Raw genomic sequence first — 27,796 nt, forward strand, 5'->3', positions numbered from 1 at the left:
CAAACCAGCTGCAAGAATCTGGGGAGGGGCCCTCTTGAGGCTTGGGATGGTGTGCACCCTGGGTCCTGTAGACCGTCTCAAGACCTTAGAGGAGGCCCCAGGAGAGGCTGCTTCAGAGGTCCCCAGCCATCCCCTGCAGAAGAGGCTACTTCCCTACACAAAGCCTGTGTGTCCTTTTACAAGTGGCACCTACCAATCCTGACATCCTCCCCGGGCTGCCCTGAACCTGGGAGGGTGTGGCTGGGGCTGGCATCTGGGGAGGGCCATGGTGACTGCCTCTGCTCCATGCCCTCCGTGCTCCTGGACCCTCTGACTCTTTCTGGATTTTTTTAAAGGGATAGTTTTCCTAGTCTTCTCTGCCACCCCTGTGGGTCACGACAGGGGCGCAGAGCCACGGTTGGGAGAAGCTGGAGGGGGGTGCTATTGGGGTCGGGACCCCGTGTGGGAGTGGGCGAAGGGAGCAGGAATATTCCTCGCTGTTTGGCAGGAGCTGGCTGCTGGCGTCAGGAGGAGGGGACTAACCGTAGAGGGAGGAGAGCTGGTTGCTTCTAAGGGTACAGGCTGGGGGACCTTGGACATCCCTCCCGTCCTGGGTCTGTTTCCCCATCTGCCAAATGGAGGTGTGGGACCAGCTCATAACCTTCAAGGTCATTTCCAGTTCTATCATTCTTTGTCTTATGGTTGGGAGCAATCATAGGATTCATTTATACCGTGATTTTTTATTTTTGTTTGTTGAAATAGGAAAAGAAGATGTACCCCTTGTCCAAGAGTGTTCGACTCTCGGCCCCCTCTCCTCCCCAACCCCACCGAATTCCCCGTCAGGTTTCCATCACGTTCTCTGATAACCCTTCTGCTTTCCTTGAGGGCGGGTTGACATTTAGTTGTGTGATGGTTTGACTCAGGCGGGGCTCACCCAACACGGTCCACGTCTGGGGGCTGGGGACGCGTCGGGGTTTGACGTGGGGATCTGCCCCAGACACGGCGCGGCAGGAGCTCAGTTTTTTCCTGTGGGATGAAGGAAGCAGGGAATAAATGAGCCAGATGCTGACAAGCCCCGGGGACCTGCGTTGGGAACCTTGGGGTCTCGAAGCGTGCTCCTGGGGTGGAGGTGGGGTTAGTTCGCCGGGTTGTCCCACAGCCTGGAGGAGACAGTAGGTTTGGGAGCCAGGGACGGGTCAGACACCGACGGGACTTCTATTTCTTATGCTCTTGGGTTCCCAGGGAAGCAGGGGGTTGGGGCTGGGAGGGCCATGGGCAGAGGGGCCACGCAGAGGCTGCTGGTTATCTCCACTAAGCCCCTTCACCCACCGGGGCCTCAGTTTCTCCATCTGACACACGGGGGTGAAATGATCCACAGAGATTCTTTTAACGCAAAAGGTCAATGAGCGTAGAAAGTAGAACTCCAGGTTCAAGGCCACGGGGAAGTTCCAATCTCAACCACAGAAGTGCAAGTCCACTTTTTTTTTTTCTTTTTTTTGCAAGCAGGGTGGGGTGAAAAGATCTCCTTTCCCGATTTCCCAATCTTTCCAGTGCTACCTTCGAGATTCTTAACTATTTCTGTGTTTTGTATCATCCTATTTATTTATTTAGTGGTACTGGGGATTGAACCCAGGAACACTCTGTCACTGAGAGACATCCTCAGCCCTTCTTAGTTTTCATTCTGAGACAGGCTCTCACTAAGTTGCCCAGGCTGGCCTCAAACTTGTGATCCTCCTGCCTCGGCCTCCCGAGTTGCTGGGACTATAGGCGTGTGCCTTCATGCTCAGCTGTATCATTATTTATTTAATAAATTGCTTTAGATGGACTCATTTTTTTCCCCCCTACAATTCAATGATTTTTAGAATATGTGAAATTTTGCAAGCAGGAGGAAGATAGGAGGTGGGGGATCCCCAGGAGCTCTACCGCCCCCCCCCACCCCACCACCCCCTGCAGCTTCTCTTGCTCCTGACCTCAACAGGGTAGCCTGTCTCTCCCGGGATCAAAGTTCACTGGGCGTTGTCTTCTCCAGGGAGTGGAAAAGCCCTGTCTGTGGGGCCCAGGCACCAGAGGCTGCTGGTCAATTTGCTCCCAGGCCCTTGAGCTGACATCTGACTGCAGGAGGTGTTGCTTAGAGACGTGGGCCTTGGGGTCTTCCTTCTTTTGGCTCCTGGTTGTGGAAGCCTCCAGGGCCAGAGCAGGCAGAGAACCTGACTACCCTCCCCTTCAGCCTCCCGAGCCCGTGTGCAGACTTGCAGGTTCCCGTGACTTGGCTGTGGCACTGGTAATCATATGTGCCCTCCAGGGAGAGCCCCAAAGGCTCTGCATTGTTGCACGCCTGTGATAAGCAGCGACTTAAGTACAAAGAAAAAATAGGGCGTTTAAGCCATTGCTTCCAACTGAGTGCTATAAAGTGAAGGCTAAAGGCATCTGAAGTTTCCCTGTCGTGCATGTTCACATATTACAGAAGGACACATGGCAACATTCTCCTATTTGATGAGTGATGTGTGCTGTTTCATAAAATAAAAACTCTTGTAGGAAGAAGGAATAGAACTGTCTCCCTGGGCCCAGCACGGCTAATGGAGGAGGAGGGTCCCCCTCCCTGCAGCGCCCCAGGTGGGGTACAGCATGAGGAATCCTCTCCAGAGTGTTCTCAGCAGGATCCCTGCACGGGACCAAGCCCTAGACATTCCTGCCAGGCTGCAGGGAGGAGGTGGGGGAGGAACAAGTGAGAGGACCCCACCAGGGGACCATCACACATTCCACAGAAAGTCCATGTCATGAAACAAAGCAGAGAACTGTTCTAGGTAAAGGGAAAATAAAGTGATATAGGTGGTGGGGGGCCCCAGGTGCTCTGTCTACCCCCCACCACCCCAGCAGCTCTTGCCCCTGACCTCAACAGGGTGAATGAGCTCATTGTTTCCGGGAGCCACTGCTCACCCAGCCTTTCCCTCCTGGATAATCAAATATAATACCTAAAATGTGATTAGACCCAGGCTAAAAGTTCATCACAATAAAGACATCTTTTTGGTTTGGTGGGGGAAAATCTGAATACGAACAGGATGTTAGAATTAGGGAATTATTTCTAATTTTTTTTTTTTTTTTAGTGTGACAATTGAGATTCTGTAGAAGAAAAAAATTCTTATCATTAGGAAATAATGCAGGTGAAAGAACTTAGGGACAAAGAGTCATGCTTTCTACAACTTACTTTGAGGTAGTTTCACAAAATGGTACATAGATGTGAATTCTTGTATATGCGTGGGTATATACACAGATAAAAGAGATATAAGTACAGAAAGCGAGAAAGCAAACAGGCAAAACGTTAACCCTCTAATCTTGGTGGAGAGTTTTTAAGAGCATTTGTTGTATGATTCTTTCAACTTTTTGGTTTGTGTGAGTATTTTTCATAATGGGCCAAAATGACCTTGGGTTTAGTTTTCGGGCTGAATGCCTATAGAAATATTGACTCAAAGCCGGCACGGTGGCACATGCCTGTAATTCCGGCGACTTGGGAAGCTGGGGCAGGAGACCACAAGTTCAAGGCCAGCCTGGACAAATAAGTGAGTCCCTGTCTCAAAATAAAAATAAAAAGGACTGGGAATGCGGCTCAGTGATAGAGAGCCCCTGGGTTCAATCCCCAGTACAGCAAAAAAGGGGAAAAAAAAAGTTGACAAGTTGATTCAAACTCAACTCCATGGTCAAATCTGCCTGCGGTTTCCAACCTGGTGTTAGAAACTCTGCCTTCTCTGCTGAGGACACCAACGGCCCAGGTGACCGTCCTCCTCTCAGGTCTGCTTGTCCTGCTTGGCCTGTGGCAAAGGCCACATCCTTTTAGAGGGAGGTCCTTTTGACAATCTCGTATCGACTGACCTCTAAAGAACAGGAATCAAGTCACAGGCCATTTCTACACCCTGCGCCCCCGCCCCGCACTCTACCTCCCACACTGGGGATTGAACCCAGGGCTTCTCATCTGCTTGGGCAAGTGCTCTACACCTGAGCTATAGCCCAAGCCTTAGTCTTTTACTTTGAGACATGAAATCACTAATTTGCCCAGGCTGAACTTGAACTTGTCATTTTCCTGCTTCAGCCTCCTGAGCAGCTGGGTCCTTTCTATCTTCACTGACGCAAGCACCCGTCTAGCACAATGTCCACTTCTACAGCTGAGAAACTGGGGCCCAGAGAGGGAAAGGGGCTGAGTGGAGATCACACAGTAAGTCACTGGCAGAGCTGGAGTTAGCCCCTAGGCCTCCAGAGAGCCAAGCTGAGACCCGCTCCTTCCAGCCGCTCATCTGCAGAGAGATGGGGTTGGTCCTGTGCACGGCTTCCTCTCGCCGCGCGGTCAGGGAGACGTCAGCTTTACATTTTATTCTAAAGCCAGATGCAGCCCACAGAAACGGAGAAGCCGCAGATCAGAGTGGAGAGAAGAGGTGCTGAGTGAGCCCGTGGCCACAGCCAGAGGTGACAGTCAGAAGTGGCAGTGAGGGAGGTGACAAAGCAGACAGCAGAATCCAGAGAACCCCAAACCCTGGAATATTCAGTGCAAGGGCAAATACACCCAGGACATCCCGCCCACAGACAGAGGCCTGCTATTCCTGAGAACTAAAAATTGGGGGTGCCGTGGGCATTAAGCCCACTGGGTGGACGGGCTTTTGTGGGCTATAAGGGCTGACTTTGCAGTGGAGCCCTGGGTGGTGGCCCCCCATAGGTGCAAATCCCCTCCCAAGTGAAAGCACCTCTTGAGGAGAGCAGGGGCCATCCTGTGACTAATCTCGCATGTCAACGGTAGGTGGACTTCAGTTTGGAGCCAGGCTGCCACTGACTCGCTGTGTGTCCTTGGACAATTTACTGAACTTCTCTGAGCCTGTGTGAAATGGATAGTCGCAGTGCCTGCATCCCAGGTGGACACAAAGGCCGGATGATGTTGACATTGGCTTAGAGTTGGTGGTCCAGTAAAGATGCAAAGAGTGGGCTCTGGGGGAGGACAGTCCAGGCAGAGGAAGGCCAAGGGAGACAGCTCAGAGGCAGGGGCGTGCCTGACATGTCCAGGGAGCCTCAGGGGACCCCAGGGTGGCCAGAGCAGAGTTGAACAAGAGGACAAGGAGCAGTAGGTGAGATCTCGAGGTGGGGTGGGGAGTCGCACTGTGTTTAATTTCACCTCCTCTATGTCCTGCTGGGGTTTAGTGTCTACTTATGGAAAGATACTGATTTCTCATTTGTTGCTGCTACAAAGCTGCCCCTTTAAAATAAGGGGGAAAATATCAATTTAAGGAAACAGCAAGAACATCACACAGTCCACAAATAAGCCAGACCCAGGAGCAGTTTCCCTGGATGACTGCAGCTGGGCCCTGGGCCGCGGCTCTCTCCCTGGCCGTCGCTATTCAGGACAGCCGGGTTTGGACCGAGGCTGGTGGGCCTCTGGCTGCCTCAGTCACCACCCAAACCTTGAATCCCACTCCTGACCCCCGGCCTCTGAGATCGGGAGAGGCTCCCGGATCACCTCCGCCCACTTTTCAGATGGACACACCGAGGCTCAGGGAGGCAGAGAGCCACTGGGAGTTTGGAGGGAAGAACTGGTCACAGATTTCTGTCTGACTCCCGGCCCCCTCTGCCTCCACCCCGAATCCAGACACTTGGACACACAGCTTCCCCAGAAACCTCCCCTGCTGCCCGCCGCTCTGAGGAGTCCCCTCTGTGGCCCCCGTGCCGCCCACCGTGGACACTGCTGGCCAGGGCTCTGCTCTGGAGGCTGGCCAGGAGGACAGCTGGGCCTGATGGTGTTTGGGTTCCCAAGAGGCAGCTCTTACCGCCACGCCAGGCGCTGGGGGCTCAGGGCGTGGGCTGGAGGGAAAGACCACCGTGGCCACCTCCTGGCACAGACGGTGCCATCTGCCCCTTCTCCCTGGGCGTTGGCTCCTGTCTGTGCCAGGGAGCCCGGGCCACGTGAGTCCTGAGGTGCGGGGGCGCCTGGGGCTGAGGCTCTTCACCCCCGAGTTTTTTCTTCACCTTGAGTCACATCCCCGTAGGCCGGTGGAGGCCCCAGGGACAGGCCCCGGAATTCCAGTGGCATGTCGGGAATGAGGGAGGCATCGTCCTTGTCCTGCAAAAGAGGCGTCACTGTCCCTGCTGCTGCTCATGTGGTGTGACTGGCTGTTCCCAGGGCCCTCCCCAGAGGCCATGTTGAAGATGAAAACTGAAGCTCTAGAGACTTCCGTGGGGCTGAGGGACCGTTCCCAGCCGCCCTGGTCTTGAGGAAGGAGCTGGGGGAAGGCCTGCAGGGGTCAGTGGACAAGGCCCTCATTTCTGGTCCTGCTACCGGTGTCCTGGCCACCACAGGTAAGTCACAATGCTCAGGAAGGAGCGCACATGCCCCTCCCGGAGCCCGGCCTTCTCTCTCCCCTTTCTGAGCCCGCTGTGGCCCCTTGTCCCCATCTCTTGAGGGCTCGCCTCCAGAAGGACTCACCTCTGCAGACTGGCGGTCCCCACTGTAGGCGACGATGGCTGTGGGTCCCGGCAGGAAGAGCTCCAGGAAGGTGAAGCAGAGCAGGCCCAGCTCCAGCCTCTGCATGTGGCTCTGGGAGGGGAGCAGAGGGGACACAGGACCAGGTCCTGCTGGGTTTCCGCATCTCTCACGTGGACCAGGCAGGGCAGGAGTGGCAAGAGCCTCAGCCCCCGGGGAGAGTGCGGGGAGGGCAGGGCAGGGCTCTGGGGCTGGGGGGACCTTTGCTGCTCCACATCTGGTTCTTGGTGAGCCCTTGCTAACGTCTGGGAATCTCAGGGGGTTCCTGGGAGAACTGAAGTGGCCTTAGTCTTCTGAGCCAACTTTTATTTATTTTTATTAATATTTATTTTTAGTTCTCGGCGGACACAACATCTTTGTTGGTATGTGGAGCTGAGGATCGAACCCGGGCCGCACGCATGCCAGGCGAGCGCGCTACCGCTTGAGCCACATCCCCAGCCCCCGAGCCAACTTTTCTTGACAGGTGGTGAAACGTGGGACAGAAGGAGCACCCTTTACAGTGGGGGAGGGGAGGAGTGGACTTAGGACCATGGTGCAGCTGGGTGACAGCTCCCAAAGCTGCTGACATTCAGTAGGGACCATGTGTGTGCAGGTGTGTGTGCACACGCGTGTGGGTGTGAGTGTTGGGGGAGATAAGGAAGAGCGGGGGGCCATGGTGAGAACCTCTAGAACCTGGCCCAGAGGTACTGGCCTTGGAATGGCCCATCCACCTCCTGCTGCGGAGGCAGCTGTGGTGTGGCTAGCGGGGCTTGGAGTCACGGACCCAGCTTTGAGCTGTCACTGCATCCTTGACCCAGTTTAGCATCTTGGGCCTCAGTGTTCACTCCTGTAGAGTGGGAAGAGCAAGGCAGACTTGGCCGATTCTACAAGGCTGCTGGGAGGCTCGTGGGTGACGGATGTCACACTTAGAACCCGGGCTGGGGAGCGGGCAGTCCTAGGTCCTGGCCTTGGCTTTGTAACTAACTCGCTCCTTGATCTCAGGCAGCCCCCCTGGACCTCAGTTTGTCCATCTATACAAGAAGGGTCAGACTCCGTGACTTGGGGCCCTGTTCGGTTCCCTGATGCTGACCCAGGAGAAGGCTGGCCATCCCCTTCCACTGTGCCTGGGGAGCCTGGGGGACGGAGCAGCTGAGGGCTCAGCTGCCTGCACCTGGGCTTCGGAGGAGGTTTCCCCAGAGCTGGAAGCTCCCTCTCAGCCCAGCCCGGGGCAGCGGCTTCCTTGGGGTCAGAGGACATTTGGGGTCTGGGCACTCACTGTGGAGTTGGGGTACGGTTTCCAGATTGGCCACGGAAATGAATTCTCCAGAAATAAATCCTTGGCGATGACAAAGAGGCCAGCCAGCGCGCAGAAGAAGCTGATGAGGTTGGCGGTCAGGCACAGCCCCTTCTGCAAGCCAAGAGAGAGGCCGAGCCAGTGTCCAGTGTCGGGAGACTCGGGTCTGGGCGCTCCTCCCAGGCCTGCTGGGAGCTTCCTCTGTGACTCCAGAGGGACTCGCCTGTCTGTGGGCCCGAAGCTGCTCACCACACAGGAGGCTTTAAGCTACTGACCACTGAGGAGGACCCAGCCAGCTTTCTCATGCTGAGAACCCAACAGCAGATACAGGTCCACAGAGCTTGGTTTGGAGGACTTCCCATTGCCACATCCCCTCAAAGCAAGCCCGACCATCCTCTTCCAGATGGCCAGGGACTGGACCTGAATGAGCCACCCCCCAGGAAAGCACAGGAGTATCCCCGAAGGTGTCCCAGGCCCTCACACCTAGTGTCTACACTCCCTCTCTGCCCGTCCCACAGTGATCCTGTGTCCATCACCCTCTTGGGTCAAGCATTATTCCAAGAACATGATGCCAAATGCAAACCCTTATCAAAGGAAAGACTGTGAACCCGGGGAATCTACAAACTTTCATATTAGAATGGATTTCTTTGCAGTAAGAGCTCCCTGTGTCGGAAGGGTTCTCAGTGCAGGCAGGCGAGGCCTGGGGATGGGCAGGTCTTGCTGAGCAGCCTCTGCTGGGCTCACTGCACCAGCTGCCTCCTATTCTCTGTCTTTGAGGGGGGTAGGGAACAGCCACACCCCAGTCCAGGCTGAGGGGCACAGACATGGCAGGACCAGGCCAGGGATTCCGGGGCAGAGGGCGGGGAGGGGCAGGAGGACCTGCCATGGGTTGAGGCCATGGAATAAAATATGCAGGTGTGGTCCTTCCGTCCGTCATCTGTCCATCTCCACCCACTCAGTCTGTTGTGGGATGCCCTTCCTGCGCCCGCCTGGACCACTCTTGGCTACGGAGATGCTCTTACAGCCGCTGCCCATGCAGAATGTAGTGCTGACAGAGACGGGTAAGCGCAAAGAGCCGTGGGGACACAGAGGCTGGCAGGAAGACCTCCAGGAGGACTGTCTCAGATGGGAAAGGACAGGGAGCCCGGGCAGCACAGGCAGGACGACGGTCCCATCTGCCTGGCAGAGGAAATCCAGGTGCGGGCTGGGGCCTGCTGACACTGGAGGCAAGCTGAGCGCGGCCGGGGACCCGGGAAGGTTGACAGTAGTGGAGTGGCTTGGAGGGACTTGTATTCCACAGCAACTCCTCAGGCTGCTGTGTGGGGAGCAAGCTGGATGTCCCCTCCAGGACAGAGTGACAGGGCCAGCACTGGGGCTGAGGGAGGACGGGGGATGGCGAGAAAAGTGAGGAGCAGGAGGCGTCCAGATGCAAGCCTCAGCTGGGGAAGGGAAGCAGACCAGGCGTGGTTCTCACACTTCCCGCTTGGGGGACTTTGGCTTCTGGGAGGATGGCCACATAGTGACCGAGATCAAAACTCCAGCAGAGCTCCCTTCTAGACTGGAGGACCAGGGTGCCGTTTCCGGATGCCTCACTTCATTGGGAGGATCGGAGCCTCTGCGCTCCTCTCCTCCCGGCCACCCTCACCTGCCTGCGTTTGGACCTTGCTGCTCAGGGGCCCTCTAGAGGCCCGTGACTGCTCCTAGCCAATCCTCCCGAGCTGCCTGTCCAGTTGCCACTGCACACAGGTGACCTTAGTTACCCCCTGCTTGGGAGGGGCGGGAACGATCTCAAGGTACCAACTCACCAGACAGGACTTGGGAAATGTCACCACCGTTAATGCCGAGATCCCTGAAATGAGAAACTGCAGGCCCCATTGGAAAGTCAAGGGAGGGAGAAGTTGGGCTTCTTGAACCCCACAAATTCCCCTCGCTCCCCTCTCCAAGAAAACCACCCCCTGGTGGCAGGCCAGGAAGAGAACCTCTCCCCAGATGAAGCCAGCTCCTCCCGGGGCCTTGCGCTTGGAACGTCCTGCAGTCCCTCTGCTCCTCCTTCCCAAAGCCTCCCCTCCCCCTGGGACCAGGCCCCCCTCCCCCCCGCCCCCAGGCCTTTTCTGGATCCTGCAGTTGGAGGTTTCTAGCCTTCGGTGCTAAGGGCTCTGCGTATCTCTGTGCTCATTCCTTCAGATGTTGGCTGAGCACTTTTGTGCCAGTCCTCGGGAGCAAAGGACCAACAGGCACCGTGTGTATGGAAGGTTCTAGCATCACGTGATAAAAACTCTGAAGTGGGGCAATGGGGACACAGGACTGAAGTGGAAGTGGGGTGTCAGGGACGCGTGCTCAAGGGCGTCCTGTGGTATTGAGACTTAGTGCGAAAGCTGTTCCCCCACAGGGGATTAGGGGATGGGGTGGGTGCCCTGGGGACCTGGAGACACATGGAGCCTCAGGGAGTTGGCTCCTGTCTCTGTCACTGGTCTCCTCCCGTCACCCCATCTGGTCATGGCTTTGAGAGGACAGTGTCCATGTGCTGCATCCCGTGGGCTCCCGCAGAATGACCCTGACTCGGAAGTGGGGCTCCAGCAATGTGCTGTGGGGTCCAAAGGCAGCCTGGCCGTCGGAGGAGGGGAGCTGTCCCCAGTCACACTGGCCCCCCTCCCTGCTGAATGCACATGTTCCATCGGGGGAGGGGCCAGGGAGCCCTGGAATGTTCTGGAACTCAGGAGCCATAGGGCCTTGGAAGGGAGCTAGGGCCAGTGTGGCTGATGGTGGAAGTCGAGATGGGGAGACTGGAGAAAGGGGAGGCCCGCCCCAGCCTCCAGCCTCCAGCCTCCATGCTAGGCCTCCCAGCCCACCCTGCCAACCCAGCCCCGGGCTGTGCTGACTCCTACTCACAGAGGCAGCCCCCCAGAATGGGTACCAGCACTTGAGCACCACCAGGTGAAGATTCTTGACTCTGGTGATCATGTAACCCCCAAAGAACAGGTGGATCATAGCAATGGCGCAGTGGAAGACCTGGGCGGGAGGAGAGGGGGTGGCTGAGGTGGGGCGCTCGGCGGTGGACCCTGGGGGAGGCCGTCAGTGACCAACTCCTGCCATCTCTAGTGCACTCTCAGGGTCCTAGTCTGCAAGGAAGGACACTCCCCAGCACCCGCTGCAGGGGCAGTCCAGGCTGCCAAGGCCCCACGCCGGCAGGGGCATCTGTCCCCGGGGCTGGCCGCCACCCTGTGCCCTGCTCACACCTCGCAGGGCAGCCAGTGTGGGCAAATTCTCCTCCTCCTGATTTTTAAATTTTAGGATGAGCAATAAGCGCGAAGCTGGAGACCTCTTCCTCCCTGTCTCCCGGCACCTCTGATCCCCTCTCCTCCCCACCCTCCCGCAGGGCCCAGGGGGTGGACACTCACGCCCAGTTCCTGGAGAAGGTCGTTCTTCCAGGGCTTCTCCTGGGGCCTGTCTGGAACCAGAAGCCTGGGCTGGGTGCCGGCCCCCGGTGGAGCTGTCTGCCCAGGCTGGGGTGGGCGGAGGCCCTCCCATGGTGGGAGCTCCTCCGTGACAGAGCTGGGGACAACTGCTGCCGTGGACTCGGGCGGGGGACCCTGGCTGTGGGCCAAGGAGAAAGGCCGAATCAGCTGGTCTTGTTTCTGAGGTTTGTACTTGGGTGAGATGACACCGGTCACTCCTGCCTTCTGACTGAGGCCGTTCAGAACAGTGCTGGCCCTGTCTGGTAGCCCCCAATCAACATCTGATCTGGAAGAGTCTGGCCCCTGGGGATGGAGGTTAGCAGCTGCTCCCAGTCTTTCTGGGTCACAAGGACACAGTCCCCATCTACTGGGCCAAGTTGGGCCAATTGGTGGCAGCGGGGGATTGAATTGGGGCCTTACTCCCCACAGCCATGCCCAGGCCTCCTAGGTTTGCAGGAATAAGGGAAGAGAAGGAAAGAAAACTGCTGAGGACTTTGTGAGAGCTGACCCCGAGTCAGGAGGTCAATACTGGACGGTATCAACACCAGCTCAGTCTGTTCCAGGCCTGGGATGAGCATGGCGCCTGCACCACCTGATTTTACCATCATTCCGGCCCTAGGAGGCAGACACCGTCTTCACTCTCATTGCACAAGAGACTCCGGGAAGTGAAGCCACTTGCCCACGTCTGCACAGCCCATAAATGACCAGGACTGCAAACATGGCAGGCTGACCAGAGCCTGTGGGCACGGATTCTCCACTTACTGTTGGCTCGACAAGTGGAAATGAATGTTCTGGATGTTTTAACGGGTACCAGAAAGGGAGGGGGAAGCTGTGGAGAGGGCTAGAAGCTTGCCAATGTGGACCTGGCCCTGACAGTGTGCACCGACGCCACGGGGGTGCACCAGCGCTTGGGGGGCTGCTGGGGAGACAAGCTGAAGTCTTCCTTCCCCGGGAGAGCAGGGAGCTGGGAGAGGAGCAGGGAGCCGGCTGGTGGGGATGGAGGTGGGAATGGGTTCTCCCCGAGACGGGGCTCATGAGTGAATCCTTTACAGGCTGTGGGTGCTCTCAGGTTCTTTATGCTGGAAGAAATAAAATAACTGGGGGGCGGGGAGCGTTCTCCTTGATTTTCAGACTGACCTGTGAACTCAGGAGGTCCCGTGGGAACACCCCCATCTTTTAGGTTTGGTTTTGTTAGGTTTCCCACTGAGGTGCTGGAATTGATTCCTTTCCACAGAGGGGGAAGAGCCTTGGAGGGTTGGGAGGGACTCGTAGCCCAGGTGACTGTCGTGGACAGGGAAGAGAGGAAGGGACATTACCCAAGGGACATGGCCAGCATGGCGGAGGAGGCGATTTTGCAGGCCAACCTCCTTCAATTCCCAGGAAGTGGGCCCCGTTACATAGAGGAGGAGCCCAAGGTTCAGAGAAGTCCAGTGCCTTGGCCCAGGTCACACAGTGGGGGAGTGCCTGGGATTGGAACCGTGTGTGGTCTGACTCTATTGCCTGGGCTCTTGGACCTGGGCTGCTGGGTTGATACCTCCACGGACCAGCAGGGACTGTGTGGGGTAGTGAGTATCTGGGCTCTAGAGAGGACAACCACCTGGACATTCACTTATGGGCACTGTGGTAGGGAAAGTGGTTCAGATATCCAATAAGAATCCAATAAGATTATTTAAGAACACAGAGTGACCTTTCTCAAAGTATGTTCCATGGAGAAATGATCCCAACAGGTCTACAATAAAAGGGTTTCATGGTCAAATAACTTTGGGAAACCCTGGATATCATTTTCCTCTTTCACTTATTAATGGCGGCGGGGATTCCTACAGGGGTAGCATTAAGGGCATTTCCTGAACAGAATTGGCATACAACCCTTTTTCGCATGGTCCAATGATTCTATGCAGTTGGTATTCTGGAGGATCTGCTTTTGGTCCAACTGACCTTAAACTTCCAAACCTCCGGTCCTGGAGGTTTGGATTTTTATTTTTTGACCTTCTTTGCTTTCTTTTTGGCTTTCTTGTGGGATATGTACCGCGGTGGAGGTGGGGATTGGCTCTGATCTCTCAGATTACTATCAACGGGAACTGTTTCCTTCCTGGGGTGGACGCTGCTCCAGGGCCTTCCTATAACAGGAGGAGAGGAGCTGCAAGCCTTTAGCAACCCCCCACCCCCACAGCTAGAGAATGCCAGGGGGAAGGCTTGGTGAAGTCTCACTGCCTCTGTCGAGACCCAGGGTGAACTGAGTCCCGCGATGTGCATATCCTGTGGCCGCGGCCCACGGCACCTGCAGGGCTGCTTTGGGGTGAAGGTCGGCTGGCAGAATGGGGGCAGAGGGGAGGAGATTCCTTAGCATTGTCCCCTCCCCAGGGACCAGAGTCCAGCCAGCCTGGCATCCCAGGGACACCGAGCAGGGTTTTGGTGCTCAGTACAGGGCCTGTGAGCACCTGGGTCCTGCACACTCCCCTTTGCTCCTGCGGCCCTGGGAGGGCAGGAACAGAGCTGGGCAGGAGCCTCTGGCCCCCCAGAAGAGCAGCAGAGTGGGCTGGACCACCAGCACTGAGAGGGGACAGGCCAGGGCCCCATCCTGGCTCTACTCCTGGGAGCTGTGACCTGGGTGGGTCTAGACATCTCAGTGTCTGTCTCTCCTTATCTGCACACAGGGAGCCTAGGGCCAGCCCTGGCGCATGGGCTGTGAGGGTTAGGAGAGAGAGGTCACAGATGCTGGGCCTGGCCCTTAGTCACCCATGTCAGCCAGCTTAGCGCCAATCTATCACATGCCTGGAATCCCGCCAGCTGGCCCCACCTTGCCCTTGTTTGGCCGTCTGTCAAGACGGGACACATCCCACCTCTGTCATTGGGAGTTGACAGTTTATTGCCTCCACCTGAATCCTGCCCACAGCAAGAGGGGCAGGGGATCGGGGCTCCTGGGGGTGGGGGAGGTGGTGGGGAGGGACGGAGAGCTCCCAGTGGATCAAGCCAGGGTCCTGAGAGCCCGGACTGCCATTCACGGGTTTGTCTATGGCCTTCTGAACTGGACACCATAGTGCCCCTGCTGGAACCAGTGAGATCTGTCCCTGGCAGGTCTGCGGTCGGTCATGCAGGAGGAGAAAACCTGGGCACGAATAACGTGACCCTGGTCAGACTGTGCAGGGGAAGCCGAGAGGACAGGGAGAGCTTCTGCGGGTGTGTGTGCGCGCGTGTGCGCGTGTGCCCCAAGCAGACAGGTGGCAGTCAGAGGCCCTGAGTTGCACCATGTGATAGAGGCTGGTGGGGACCTTAGAGGATCGGGTTTCAGCGCTCACCAGTTAGAAAAAGGCCACCCCCTTCAGTGCCTCAGGTTGGGGTCCTGGGGTAAAGGGGAGGTCACCTGCAAGGGGCCCCAGGGTCTGGGGGAAACAGAGTCCTCTGTTCTGGAAAGGGTGGTCCTGGACAGGTCCCTGTCCTCGGTGGCCCTCTGCTTTCTCCATACTGTCTCTGTGTGTATGTGTCTCCAGGACTGGATCAGAGTGGACGGAGGTTTCTCCCAGTTCTAAGGGCAGTGACTGGCCGCAGGATGGGGCTCTCCCCGGGGCAGAGGCTGATGGTGCACCCACTCGGCAGATCCTCCCCACAGCATGGGACACCCATTCTCTAGCTGTGGGGGTGGTGGGTTGCGAAAGGCTGGCATCTGCTCCCTTCTGGGGACTTAAATGACACACCCACCCACCTCCAACCTGACAGACAACCACGGACTAGATGGGTATGGAACTCGGTCCTCTTTCTCGCCCACCCACCAAGCCCACGCGGAATCGCCGAGACATCCCCCTCTTTGTGGGGAGGGCCCACTCACCTCGTCTGGGGACCTCCTCTCTGAGCTTCTGCCATGTCCTGCACCCTGAGCTGCCTCGGCCCCGCACAGCGCTGGGAAATCAGAACATCTTTACAACGTTAGACTTTGGATCTCTTCCCTCCCGGACCCACCCCCTGCTTTACGCCCAGCTGCGTAAAGCTGTCAGAACTTCTCCCATCCCCAGACGCAGGCAGGGGAACATTTTAGGGCCCATTGTGTCTTTTTCTGGTTGCAAAGACTACATGGACAGTTGATCCTGTTTCTGGCACAGGACTCTTGGCGTCAAGGTGCTGGTAATCGTCACAGAGTCAGAGGCTGAGTGTTTTGAAAGGATCTTTTTAATTTTGGTAAATTGCAAACATTCACAAAAATGGAGAGAATGATGTCACAATCCCCCTTTATCCCGTCCCCAAGCCAGGGCCGTCATTGGTTCTTGGCTAGCCTTGCTCTCCTGGCTGGTAAGCAAAACCCAGACATCCTGCCGTTCCGTTGGTAAGCACTTTGCTGTTTATTCTAAAGATTCGGACTCTTTAGAAGTAGGACCACGTGATCACCACTGTGTAACTTAAATGAAGTCCTGGAGTCCACCGAGGCATGCTCAGTGCAAAAGCCCGCAGCCCTGCAGGTCTCTGCTGTGCACTTAGAAACCACTCGAGTCCAGGAAATACACTAGGGGTTAGAAGCGCCTGTTCTCATCCCAGCTTTACTACTCACTAGGTGTAAAGTACCAAGTCCATGTTCAAGTTTATCCGATTGTCCCACAGTCGATTTGTTGGCATCAGGATCTGGGCATGGCTGGTGAATGGCATCAGGCAGCCCTGGGCAAGCTGTCTGGCTTTGCCCTGGCACCCTCTCCCACCCCTCCCCGCGCCCCTGAGCACGGTGCCCACTCCGGGATCTGCAGGTCTTCTGAGAGCTTCTTCGGGTTCAGGAGGTGGGGAGCTGGGCCCCCTTTTCTGTCTGGCTTCTCTCTCCAGCTTCCCGTACTGAAGAAGGGAAGCACCAAGCAAGGCTTCTCAGACGGTCCATCCCCAGTGCCCGGGCACAGTGACTTCAACTTGCCGAGCATAGCCTAGCACGTCAGAGCTGGTGCAGGAATCCACCTGCCTGCATTCAAATCTTGATTCTACCACTTCGCAGTCGTGTGGTCTTGGGGGAGTCAGTTGAACTCTCCGGGACTCAATTTTCCCTTCGGTAAAATGTGCTAATGGTACCTGGGAGGAGTTACTGGAGGGTTAGAGGAGTTTGTGCGTGGAAGATGCCCTGTGGACACCTTGACTGTAGGACTTTGGACCTCCGAACTGGAGGGCAGGAGATTTGTGTTGGGCCGAGCCACTACATTGGTGTTCACTTGTTCAAGTCGCAGTAGGGGAAAAGCAGATCCGGGAGGCCAGCCTGCGTTCTGGGTGGGTCAGTGGTGTGGCACTGGGAAGGCGGGCATGGGGAGGGCTGGGCAGAGACCTGGAGGGGAGAGAGGACGAGGGCAGGCGAGGCCAATGGGTGGGAGTGGCCTCTGAACAGAGACCTGAAGGAGGACGGGGGTTGAGCAGGGCAAGTGGGAGAGCAGGAGGCAGGCAGAGACAGCTTCCCAGGCAGACGGGCCTCGCAGAGGTCCTTGGTGGCTGCCGGGTCAAGCGCAGGAGGAGGGTCAAGGCTGTGGGGCTGGGGGCTACCTCTCCGTGGCTCCCAGAGCTAGGGTTTGTACTTTAGCTTGAGGGCAAAGGGGAGTCTCAGGTGCTGTCTGGAGACAGCCAGTCGATGACTGTGGCGCTTTAGAAGCAGCACCACGGCTGTGATCTTTCCAGAGATGGGTCGGATGAGCCTGGGCCAGGGGTTGGGTGGGGGGCAGGGTCCTGAATGCCAGGATGCAGGTGACGGATAATGACCAGTCAGAGTCTGGGGGGAAGGTCGGAGGAGACTGGGCTGAGTGGAAACATCGAGAGCGAGGAGAATCCAGGGGGCAGAGGGCACGTGGGGCTGAGAGAGCAGGGACGCCTGCTGGGCTTCTGGCCGGGGCAGCAACGTCTCTAGTGACACCCGCTGTCATCAGGGACACGGGTGGGAAAGGGGCTTGTGTTGATGACATAAATTCCTCCCCAGTGGGGCATGGAAGGAGGTGCTGGGGCTGCTCAGAGATCTGGGGGGAGGCAGAGGGTGGGGACAGATGGCTAATGTGAGCTCTGTGAGGGCAAGGACCTTGGCTAACATCCGCTGTCCCCGGAGCCAGGACTTACCATGGGCATCCAAACGCCGCTGCCGAGTAGATGGTTAGATGAGAGCAAAGCAGCTTGAGATCACACAGGGCTGTGTGCTGCGCACAGAGGAGCAGGCGACATTAAAGAGATGGCTAGAGTGATCGTGTTTAAAATCAGGGCTTTAAGGAGCCCACTGATTCTGGTGACCATGAGATCCATGACAGAGATTCCGGTGGGTCAGGAAGTGGGGACTGTGGTAAGGAGAGGACAGAAAACCCAGAGCTAGAGGGGCGTAGGGGACAGGATGGTATTTTTAAAAAATGGGAGTGAGTTAAATACAACCCACATTCACATCTGCCACGTACAAATGAGCAGAAACGTAACTGCGGTGGGTAGACTCTAAGGGCCCCCCACTCACCCTTCTCTTTGAGAGTGGGTGGGACCTGTGACTTGTGTCCACCAGAGGGCTTGGTACAAAGAGATGGGCGGTGGCTTCCGTCATATGGTTACTTTGTTATGAGGACTGCCTCCTGCTAGCAGGTGGCTCTGGAGAGCTGGCTTTGGAGAGGTTGATGGGGTCAGAGGTCGAGGGGGCCCAAGAAGCCGGCCTCTGGGGCCACAGGCAACTGAACCTCAGAGCCAGAAAGAAGCGGGGGCCCTCAGCCCCAAAGCTTCAAGGGAACGAATGCTGCCCCCAGCCTGAGTGAGCCTGGAAGCGATTCTTCACCTTTGAGCCTCCAGATGAGAGCGCAGCCCCGTGGCCGCCTTGACTGCAGCCTGAGAGTCGCAAGGCAGAGGACCTCCCTGGGCTGTGCCCGGATCCGGACCACAGGCACCGCTTGATAGTGACTGTGTGTGCTTTTAAGCCATTAGGTTTGGGTTCTGCAGAAACCGGTCAGTAAGACGGTACCGCTTTCTCATTTTAGCTCCACCTTTTAAAGCAGAGGTGATAACGTACAGTGGAGTGTTTAAGTGCATCCAGGTAATTTTTACTCCACCACGTCCTCATCGCTCAGATCGGGACACAGAGATGCCCCACGCCCCGCTCTGTCAGCACTGCTGTTCCCTAGGGCACTCAGCTGTGCTGACATTTGTCACCATTCGTTTTGGAGGCCCGTCCTCAAAATTCATATCAACAGGAGGATGCTCCCAAAGCTTGCCTTTTTTCAGTTAGATTCATCCATGTGTTAGACTGGCAGTTCTTTCACATCGTTCCTTTTGAATATGTCTACTATAATTTAATTACCTGATCTGGGACTGATGGACATTTGAGAAGCTCAAGTTTTATTATGAATAAAGGTGTCATCCAGAGCCCTTGTGCCTGTCTTTTGGTGACCTTCACTCATTTCTGTTGGGTATGTACCCAGGAATAGAATGTTGGGTTAGAACATGGGCATGGGGTTCGCTTTAGTAGATCTGGCCAAACTTTTTTTTTTTTTCCCAGTGTAGTCATTATTTTATTATCCTGTCACCAGAAATGCAGAAGAAGCTGAGTCCCCAAACCCACTGGTGTTAGAAGTCAGTCCTTTGAATTGTAGGCCTCCTGGCACATTGTGGAATCTCCCTGGAGTTTTAATTTATGCTTGTCTATTGACTAATGACGTTGAACACATTTAATGTTTTTTTTTTTTTTGATACCGTGTTTTTTGAACCCAGGGGTGCTTCACCAGTAAGCCATATCCCCAGCCCTTTTTATTTTTTTCATTGTGAGACAGGATCTCACTAAGTTGCTTCAGGCCTCACTAAGTTGTGATCCTCCTGCCTCAGCCTCCCAATCCAAGCCACTGGGATTACAGGTGTCTGTCACCATGCCTGGCTTTAATTAATGCCCATTTGGACAACCTTCTTGATGCAGTGGCGGCTCAAGTCCTTTGCCCACTTTAAATTAGGAGTCTGTCTTTTCCTTACTAATTCCTAGGACTTATTTACATATCCCTGCATGTGAGATCTCTGTCAGATATGAGATATTTCAAAACATTTTCCCTTGTCTGTGGTTTGCATCTTCACACTCCTGATTTTTTGCTAAACTGGAGTTCTTAATTTTAATAAATTCCAACTTATCAGTCTTTTTGTTTATGAAAATTGTTTTTTTGTGTGTGTGTCCAGTTTAAGAAATCTTTGCTTAACCCAAAGTGATAAAGATATTTTTCTTATCATTTTAGAATCTTGTTTTAATTTTAAAGTTTGGATCTAGGACTCATTTAGAATAAATTTCTATGTATGGCACAAGGAGGGAATTAAAGTTTATTTTCTTTTCTATACCAATATCCAATTTCCTCTGAAAAGAGCATGCTTTCTCCATTAAACTGCATTTGGGCCTCTGTCATAGCTCAAGTGACTCAGTGAAGGTCTCTTTCTGGGCTTTGTTGTCCCATTGGTCTGTTTGTTTATTTTTGCATTAAAATTATGGTTTCTGAATTATTGTTTTACACCGTGTCTTGAAGTCTGGTCATTTCAGTCCTCCAACTTTCCCTGTCTTTTGAGTTTTTCTTGGGTCTACTAGGTCCTTTGAATTTCCACAGGAATGTTGGAATTAGCTGTCAATTTCCTCTCCAACAGATGACCAGAATTTTGAATGTGATTCTATTGACTCTCTGGATACATTTTGGAGAAGAATGACATTTTAACAAATCAAGCCATCCATGAACATAGTATGTCTCTCTTTGTTTACGTAGAACTCCTTTAATTTCTTTTAATAGTTCTGTAGCTCCCAGCATTCTTCTTCTCCATGGACATTACGCCTCTACCTCCCTTTGCCTCTCAGAGCTAGAAAGATCAAACTTGCAAATTCAGGACAACTCAGTCACTTCCATGACTTCCAATTTACAAGTTCTGTTCTTGGTGGCCTCTGCTGAAGAAGTCTCTCAGTGGTGGACACTGTCCCTTTTATTTGCTGTAAAGTCTTCAAAAATCCACATTGCACATCTGGCCCTCCCTGGAATGCACGCGGGGGCACAGTCCAGGCACAGTGGCAGCCATCTTTACATTGTGGCTCCATGCTGACTGGACAGGGGACATCTCTAGGGGACCTCCAGTCTCCTCAAGTTCCAGCCTGGGACTCGAGGGAGTATCCCAGCTCTTTAATTCCTCCCAACTAATCTGAGGTATGTGGCCCCCACACAACCTTTGAGGGACTTGGTTAGCAGAGGACAGTGGGCTGGGCTGTGGTCTCAACTTGGGGCTAACCTCCCTCTTGCTTTAGTTTCTCCTTCTCTTTTCCTCCCTGATTCCTTCCCTTCTTCTCAGGACCTCTGATAACTTAAGTCCACCCTGAGAAGTTCCTGAGGTTAAAAAAGCAAGTCATTGCCACGAGACAGACTTGAAATCTAAGCCGCACAGTTTATTTTCCTCTGTGGATGAGGCAAACCACGCACCAGGACCTGTGGATACTGGGCTGAAGGTGTCTCCACGTCCTTGGAAGACCCAGTCCAGGTCCCATGGACACCTTCGGGGACAGCCTTGTTCCTCAGGCAGTGGGGGTGGGGGAAGAGCAGGGAAAGGCCCAGAAGGGTCCCCAGCCACCCTGGGAAGGGAGGACAGCTTCACTGTGTACCACAACATTCTGGAACATTCTGGGTTCTGAACTTAATGACCTTCCAAAGGCCTGTGGGCTAGGCTAGGTCTCAATCTGAGTCTCCACCGGGGTCGGGATTTCCCCCAGAAGCAGAGAGAAACCCTGAGCAGCACCAGGGGACATCCCTGGAAGGGTGGGCAGGGCTCAGGGACTGAAGGACACGAACCCTGGAAAGAAACCCCTGGGGAACACTTAGTGCCACCACGTGTGTGGCTTGGAGGGGACACCTGGGGAAGGGCTGCCCTACAGGAGCAGGCGGGGGTGGGGACAGTCACAAGAGAGGGTAAAGGCCGGACTCCAACCTGTGTGAGTCACAGCTTGCTACTCGGAGGACTCCTTGGGCATATATGCCACATTGTCATAGGCAGGGGGCGGGGAGGCTGCTGGGCTGGGGATGTTGAAGTCCGTGCTGAAGGCATTTGGCAGGAAAATCACCGACTGCGAAGAAAAGGAACCGAGTCAAAGTCCTGGAGCCCTCTGAGGCCTTCGGGGTGTGTTACAGTAGTGCCCTCTTGTGGGCACTCTGAGAGCAGCACCCTCGAAGCGCATCCTGCCCGCGGGAACTGCGAGCTCGGAATTTGTCATTCACTCAGCCAATATTTAGGAAAACATTTGCTGGGTCCAACTACGACCCAGCCACTGGGAACACAGCAGTGAGCAAAGCAGACAAAAATCCCATTTCTCTAGGAGCTGATCCTCCCGTGTGATCTCTCCGGACTGTCCCTGTCCTGATTGAGGACTTCCATTCACAGGAACTGCTGGCCCATAGCTCTGGCCTCCAGTCCTCTGGACTGTTTTCCTGAACCCAGCTCGTTCCCCTGCCCAAGACCTTCAGGAGCCCCCCCACCCCACCCCCCGGCAGCAATCCTCACCCCTTGCGCTTCATTTTCCTGCCCAGGCAGCTTTTGCTCTAAGTGGTTCCTCGACTTTGAATGCTCCCCATGGCCCCCCTTTTGATTTCCCTTTTCTCCATCTTCTCGGAAAATAAGCTCAATTTCCACCCCAGCCATGCTACCTCTTCCAATGTCCTTGTCTCCCTTATAGTGAATTCCTGGAGGGTCCCCCAATCCCAGCCCAGGCTTTGGCTCAGCTCGCAGGCTCAGCGCAGCGGCGCCCCCGCGTGGCCACGGCGTGAACAGTCTCATCTTCATGGATGTGCGAGGACTTGTTTGGGACTGGTGCACGGCAGTCCCTCCACGTGCTTCCCAGAGGGAAGCGGGAGGAGGCTGGAGGAAGGGAGCCTTCCCTGCCCACAGCCCTCCCTAGAGGGCCATATATAATTTGACGTAGGGTGGGAGTACTCACCGCGTTGGCTTGGGCACGTGTGGCTTGGCACCCAAAGTGGGTGGCAATGACTGCGATGAAGAATTCCAGGATGGTGAAGATGGTGAGCACTGCCAGATAGCCCCTGCCCACATCCTGGGGACCAAAGCCCACAGTCAAGGCAAGCCTGTGACAAGCACCTCCCACCCCAGTGGGAATACCCGGTGCAAGGTTGCCGCGTGGTGTCCCAGCTGTGCCTGGAACCACTCTTCCTGGGCCATCCTGCACCCCCTTCACCCTCCCAGGCTGCTTCCCGGTTCCCCTTGGTGCCCATTTGTGGGATCTTTCAGGACAGACAGACCCTCAGTACTCTGGGGCTGCAAACTCTCACTTCCCGTCCTCTCCTGGGTGTGGCTCTACTATTCTCCAAGTTGGGGGCACTGGTGACACACCCAGTTAGTGACACCAAAATCCATGAGCAGAATGGCCGTTCCAGCAAAGGCCGCCATGGCGCTGAGAATGTTGGTCCCCAGGCTGCTCCGCACCTGCAGGACGGAGAGGGACATGAGGGAAAGGACCAGGGCAAAGAGACAGAGGAGAAAGGACAGGGCGGCAGCTTGCCACGCCAGCCTCCTCCACCCCGCCTCAGGGACGGTGGGAGCAGTGGCCCTGCTCCCTGGGCCTGGCTGCTTTCCTGGTTGTTCTCCTTTCCTCTTCGTCCCTGGGGCTGCAGAAGGATGCCCTCTGCTTCCCTTTCCTTCTGGAAGCTGCTAGGGAGAAGGGCCTGGTCACCTTCGTGGCCTCCCTGGGCGGAGTTGACAGCAGGCCTCTGCCTCCCTCCTGCTGTCGAGAGAGCTCAGGTGGAGGCCCTTGTGAGAACCGTCTGCCCACCAGGCCCAGCAGGGCTGCCTGCTCTCCCAGGGCACCTCGTGTGTCTCCCTTTCTCTGGGTGACGGTGAGCACTGCATCCCTGGACGCCCCCTTTCTACCCTGGATTGTATTTGGAAGTGTGTCCTGTCTCCTCCTGACCATGTGCACTTTATGTCTGGTTGTCCTGTCTCTGGCACTAAGCAGATGCCCAGGAAACGCTTGTTGAATGAGCCACATGAGGGAGTGGGCAGGTTGGGGGAGTGGAGTGGAATCAGCCTCGGCCCCCTCTGCCCCTGGTCCCCGCGGCCATTCACACTTACCAGGCAGCTGGTGTGCTTCTTCTCGGCTGCCACAGAGAGGGACCCAGAGATGATGAACTGTGGGAAAGAGGGGGCCCAGTGAGGCTTGGGCAGGGACGCTGTCCAGGGCACATCTTGCCAGGGCTCTGCGAAGAGGCCACAGGTACCAGGACAGGGCAGCAGCTGCTTCCTGGCCACCAAGCTGTCTGCCTTCTGGCCAGGTACCTCAAGGGTCTAAAGGAGTCTGTGAGGGTCTGTGCAGGGAACTGGGGCCAGAGCTTCCAAGGTAAGTGTCCTACTGACATCATATTCCTGCTCTCACGGGGCTTCTGTCCTGTTGGGCAGCACAGACACTTCACAAACACTGGAGAAAGGTGGGGGCATAGTGACCAGGAGCCGCTGTGGGTACTTGAGGTTGGAGGATGGACAGGAGAGGCCTCTGAGCTGCAGGGAGAGGTGCAGAGTTTGTGGGGTGCAGTTTGTGGGGTGCAGAGTTTGTGGGGTGCAGAGACCGGCTCCAGGGATGGCTCCCGAGGGACCTGCCTCATGGAGCCTATGGGCCAGGCAGTCGTCTCTAGGCTGGCTCTGTGACCGGCTGGACTGCGGGCAGGTGGCAGTGGCACTCAGCGATTCTGGGCCCCGCACTCAGCATCCTGGCAGCTTGTGGTTCGCTGCTGCCATGCTGGAGAGGTGCAGGGATGGGTCACATGGAAGGGCCAGAGGGAGACGGTGAGGTCCCAGAGGCCCTGGGGACACAGGGGGTCAGGACTAGGAGGGAGCCACCACAGCCGTCCAGGCAGCGAGCAGCAGGGTGTGCGATAGAGGAGGAGAGGTGGGCCAGCGCAGACCTTGCTCTGGAGGCCAAGTCCGTGGCCCTGCTGGTGCGCTGATGTGGGAGTGGGAGGAGGAGGCCAGGATGACTCTTGGCATGTTTTTGGCTTTGGCAACTGGATGGATGGCGGTGTCTTTTGCCAAGATGAGGGAGGGGTGGGGTTGGAAACGGGGCGGGAACTGAGCTTAGTTTTGAGATGTGGAGTTGCCTCTTCAGCATCAAACTGGCTGTGTCAAGATGGCTCTGGATTTAGAGTCCAGCTCCCAGCGCTGGAGGCCAACAAGGAAGCTGAGCCTCAGCTCAGGGCTGCACAGAGGAGTCCCAGCTGGAGCCACGTCTCAGCTGTCCTGTCTCCTTCCTTCTGTGCCCATGAGGACTCCTGTGAGCCTCTGAGGAAAGCTATCCATGTGCACTTTCCGGGGTCCCCAGAGGCCAGCAGTGTGCAGACCCCATGGAATGATTAGGTATTGGGGCTGGGGAAGTCCTGCCTGGGTCTCCCGACCCTGATGTCTCCTGAGCTTGAAGAGCAGGTTCTTACTTTAATTTTTCCCCTCCACCGTGTTTGACGTCTCTCTGGGGCACGTTGTGTGATACAGCCTGGCAGGAGGGAGCTCAGGAAAGAAGGGGACTCCTTTCTTTCTCCCTGTTGTGATTTTTTTTTTCTTGTAAAGTGTCCAACTTGCCCACATTTTCCTCCAACTTTGGGTCACTCTGGACCATTAAGAGTTAGCGCCAGTCCCCAGGCATGGCCAAGTGACCATCCTTCTCTAGCCATGGCGTGTCAGCAATTTTGGCCTCTCTGGACCCCATTTTTGGGGGGGTTTGGCCTCTTGCTGGAGGCCGCCGGGACAGGGGAAGAAAGATGCTGTGTCTGTGTTTGCTTCCCCAGGAGGCCCTCCTGCAAACCTGACTCCCTCCATAAGGGGAGTCCTCACAAATGGTAGTCGCCACTAGCTGCAGAACTTGAGGGCTAGTCACTGGCTCTGTTCTGTGTTATCTCTTGATTTCCTCAGCGAACTACGGAATGGTCAGGGCTGCGGCTAGGAACCCAGTTCTTAGTGGAGGAAGTTGAGGCTTGAGTTTCAGTGACTTGCCTAAGGGACTTCATGATCATAAGTGGTGGGACTGGGATTCAGACCCCACTGGCCTGACCCCAAAGCTTTTGCAAAGGCGCGAACGGCGTTCACTTTGCAAACACTGAAATGGGCCTTTCTCACTGGAGATGATAAGGAGGCCCTCCCCTGGTTCTCCAGCAAGGGTGGGCAGCTGGCCAGTGAGGTGTGGTCAGAGGAATGGGCGCAGGGCTTTCTGGGCTGGCCAGACTCCCTGGGATAGAGTTCACAGGGAGCCGAGGGGTTTGGATGTGGGGTGAGCCTTAGGCTCAGGTGGTAGGCATGTGGCTGGGCCATCGTTTTTTGGCAGCCTGCTCCGGCTCTTTGCCGGAACCTTCCCTACCTAGGTCAGGCTCAGGTTGGGGGTCAAGAGTTGGACTTAGGCTCTGGTTCTTGTAGGAAGTGCTTTAGGTCCCAGCTAGGAGGAGAGGAGCCCAGGACAATGTGGGGGTGAGGCTGGGGGACAGGTGAGACTGGGTGGGGGCCCCTCAGATGGCCCCGCACTCACGCAGGCTCCTCCCCAGAAGGGGACGCCGCCTTCGATGAAGAGCATCCCCAGGTGGCCGCGGCGGACCATGAGCAGCACGCTGCCGAAGCCCAGGTGGATGAGGCCGATGAGGATCTGCGCCGTCTGCGGGAAGCAGCCAGGGCTCAGCCCGCGGGCCGCCGGCTCCACGCCGCCCCCTGCCGGCCAGGGAGCAGAGCGCGGCCGGCCCAGGAACTCAGATCCCAATCTTTGGAGGCGACATCATTATAACATCCGTAAGAGACAGTTTTAAGAGAAAGCCACAGGGCAACGATCCCTGCGGGTTGCATCTGCTTTGTGGTCTGAGTCCTGGTTCTGCAGCATGGCTCTGTGGCTCTCTGGTTTTCCTGGTCCCAACACTCTGCACTGACCGCCTCCCTGGCCCTTGCTGTCCCCTGCTGTCTGCAATAAACATGGCCTCGGGCATCCTTTTCATTCCGCAGTCTCTCCCTCATCCATCCCAGTTTGGGTGGGCATGTCCATAGAAGGCAAATGCCTCATCCCACCCCATCCGAACAAGCTGGCGCCTAGCTGCAGCCAATCAGGCGACATCGCCACCTGGCTCCTGGGTTCCCCTGGGGCCACTCCCGCTGCTGGGTGGACCTCCCTGAATGCCTTCTGGTTCTGACAGCTGCCCGATTCGTCAATCATTCTTTGCTCGAATAAACTGTTGAAGGTAATTTGTTTAAAGATTTTCTTCTAAGCAACACGCAAGGGCGTGTCCGTCTATCCAACCATCCAATATTTTATTCCCTCTAAGAGAATAATAGCTCAACGCCACCGAGACTGGAATAGAGCGTGAAGGCCATCATTGCTGTCGATGACACGAGCTGGCTCTTGGCTACACTGTCTTGGTCCCCTGGTCCCCTGTCCCTCCTTCCCCTGCTCATTACATCCCAGCCCTATCAACCTTCTGTCTCTGTTCTTGAACAAGCCACCTCCCTCCCACCCAGAGGCCTTTACACTTGCTGTCCCCTCACCCGGAGGGTCCTTCCCCTCACCCACCCTGGGTCGATCTTCCCTGACTGCCTTCAACCTGACATTTAGGTTTTAGCTTCAAGGTTAGCTCCCTAGGAGAACTTCCCGGCCCTTGCTGGTGTCGCCCCTCCCCCACCCTCACATCCTCATCAGCCTCATTAGTTCTCTGAGTCATCTGTCCCCCCCCACCACCACCCCGTGAGCTCCACGGGGGGGGAGGGGGGGAGGGTCCTGGGCTCTCTGGTGCAGGACCGAGACCTCCTCAAGTATCTGACCACTGCCTGCTGCCCCTTCCCGGGTGTCCTGGATGCCCCGCGGCTGGGCGCTCACTACCTGCCCAGCACCTAGGCCTCCTACCTTCGGGAGCTGCTGCTCTTACCCCTAAAGCTTTGGGCTCTCCGGTCAGAAATGTCTCCACTGGACGCAGGTCGGGCTGCGGGGTGGCCCTGGGCGCCTGCGCCCCCAGCGGTGGTTCCTCGAACTGCACGACCCCTGGAGGCTGGCACATGGAGGGGGGCAGAAGGGCCGGAGGCGGGCGGAGGCCGCTGGCGTTGCTGGGCGGGATGACCACGAATACCCCGTTGCTGGCGGGGGGCGCCGACATGGTGCTCAGGGGGCCTGGGAAACAAAGGCTCGGGGTAATAATGTACCGATGGAGGCTACACGTTTGCACAAGGCTTCTTGTCTTTCCTTACCGAAGGCAGGATGTGGTCCAAACCTCTGATCCTACCGAGGAAGCCGAAAATTAAGGAATGGAGGTAGGTCCCAGGACAAGGGCTCTCAGGCAGATAAGCCTGAGACTTAACTCAGGTCTCTTTGATGTCAGAGGCCCTGACCTTAAACTCCTGTGCTGTATTATGTGAAAGGCACTCCCATCCCTTTATTTTTGCTACACTGGAGATCAAACTGAGAGCCTTCTGTAGGGGAGGCAAGAGCTTCCCACGGAGCCACAATCCCAGCCCAAGGGGGGCATTCTGAAGGAGCAGGTACTTAAACATACTCATTTCCCCAGAGAGGGTAAGTGACTTTCCCAAGTACACACAGCTAGTGCAAGGTAGAGTTAGCCAGAGAGCCAGCTTCTTTACCCTTAGTTCAGGACTTAC

At 56.0% G+C, this 27,796-nt stretch overlaps 2 protein-coding genes across 3 annotated transcripts; both read right to left on the reverse strand.

Moving 5' to 3' along the window:
- Positions 1 to 699: 699 nt before the first annotated feature.
- On the reverse strand, positions 700 to 15,109 carry Ms4a10 (membrane spanning 4-domains A10). The gene is made up of 8 exons (XM_078045947.1): positions 15,045 to 15,109; positions 11,165 to 11,360; positions 10,656 to 10,775; positions 9,572 to 9,628; positions 7,749 to 7,880; positions 6,437 to 6,547; positions 5,980 to 6,073; positions 700 to 1,005 (listed from the first exon to the last, which is right to left on the reverse strand). The coding sequence occupies exons 1-8, from the start codon at positions 15,077 to 15,079 to the stop codon at positions 995 to 997; spliced, it is 756 nt and encodes a 251-aa protein (XP_077902073.1). The 5' UTR covers positions 15,080 to 15,109; the 3' UTR covers positions 700 to 994.
- A 5,449-nt stretch (positions 15,110 to 20,558) lies between these two features.
- Ms4a15 (membrane spanning 4-domains A15) lies at positions 20,559 to 27,490 on the reverse strand. 2 transcript variants are annotated; one of them, XM_021730647.3, is made up of 7 exons: positions 27,389 to 27,490; positions 27,073 to 27,311; positions 25,698 to 25,820; positions 23,267 to 23,323; positions 22,529 to 22,621; positions 22,119 to 22,232; positions 20,559 to 21,251 (listed from the first exon to the last, which is right to left on the reverse strand). In XM_021730647.3, exons 2-7 carry the CDS (start codon positions 27,295 to 27,297, stop codon positions 21,135 to 21,137), a joined length of 729 nt encoding a protein of 242 aa, XP_021586322.1. In that variant the 5' UTR covers positions 27,298 to 27,311; positions 27,389 to 27,490; the 3' UTR covers positions 20,559 to 21,134. The 2 variants fall into 2 exon arrangements, with proteins under 2 accessions (XP_021586322.1, XP_040140194.1); XM_040284260.2 differs by lacking the exon at positions 27,389 to 27,490 and having other exon boundaries at positions 27,051 to 27,150.
- Positions 27,491 to 27,796: the final 306 nt, after the last annotated feature.

The sequence above is a fragment of the Ictidomys tridecemlineatus genome, chromosome 4 (assembly GCF_052094955.1).
Source record: "Ictidomys tridecemlineatus isolate mIctTri1 chromosome 4, mIctTri1.hap1, whole genome shotgun sequence".
Taxonomy (NCBI): domain Eukaryota; kingdom Metazoa; phylum Chordata; class Mammalia; order Rodentia; family Sciuridae; genus Ictidomys; species Ictidomys tridecemlineatus.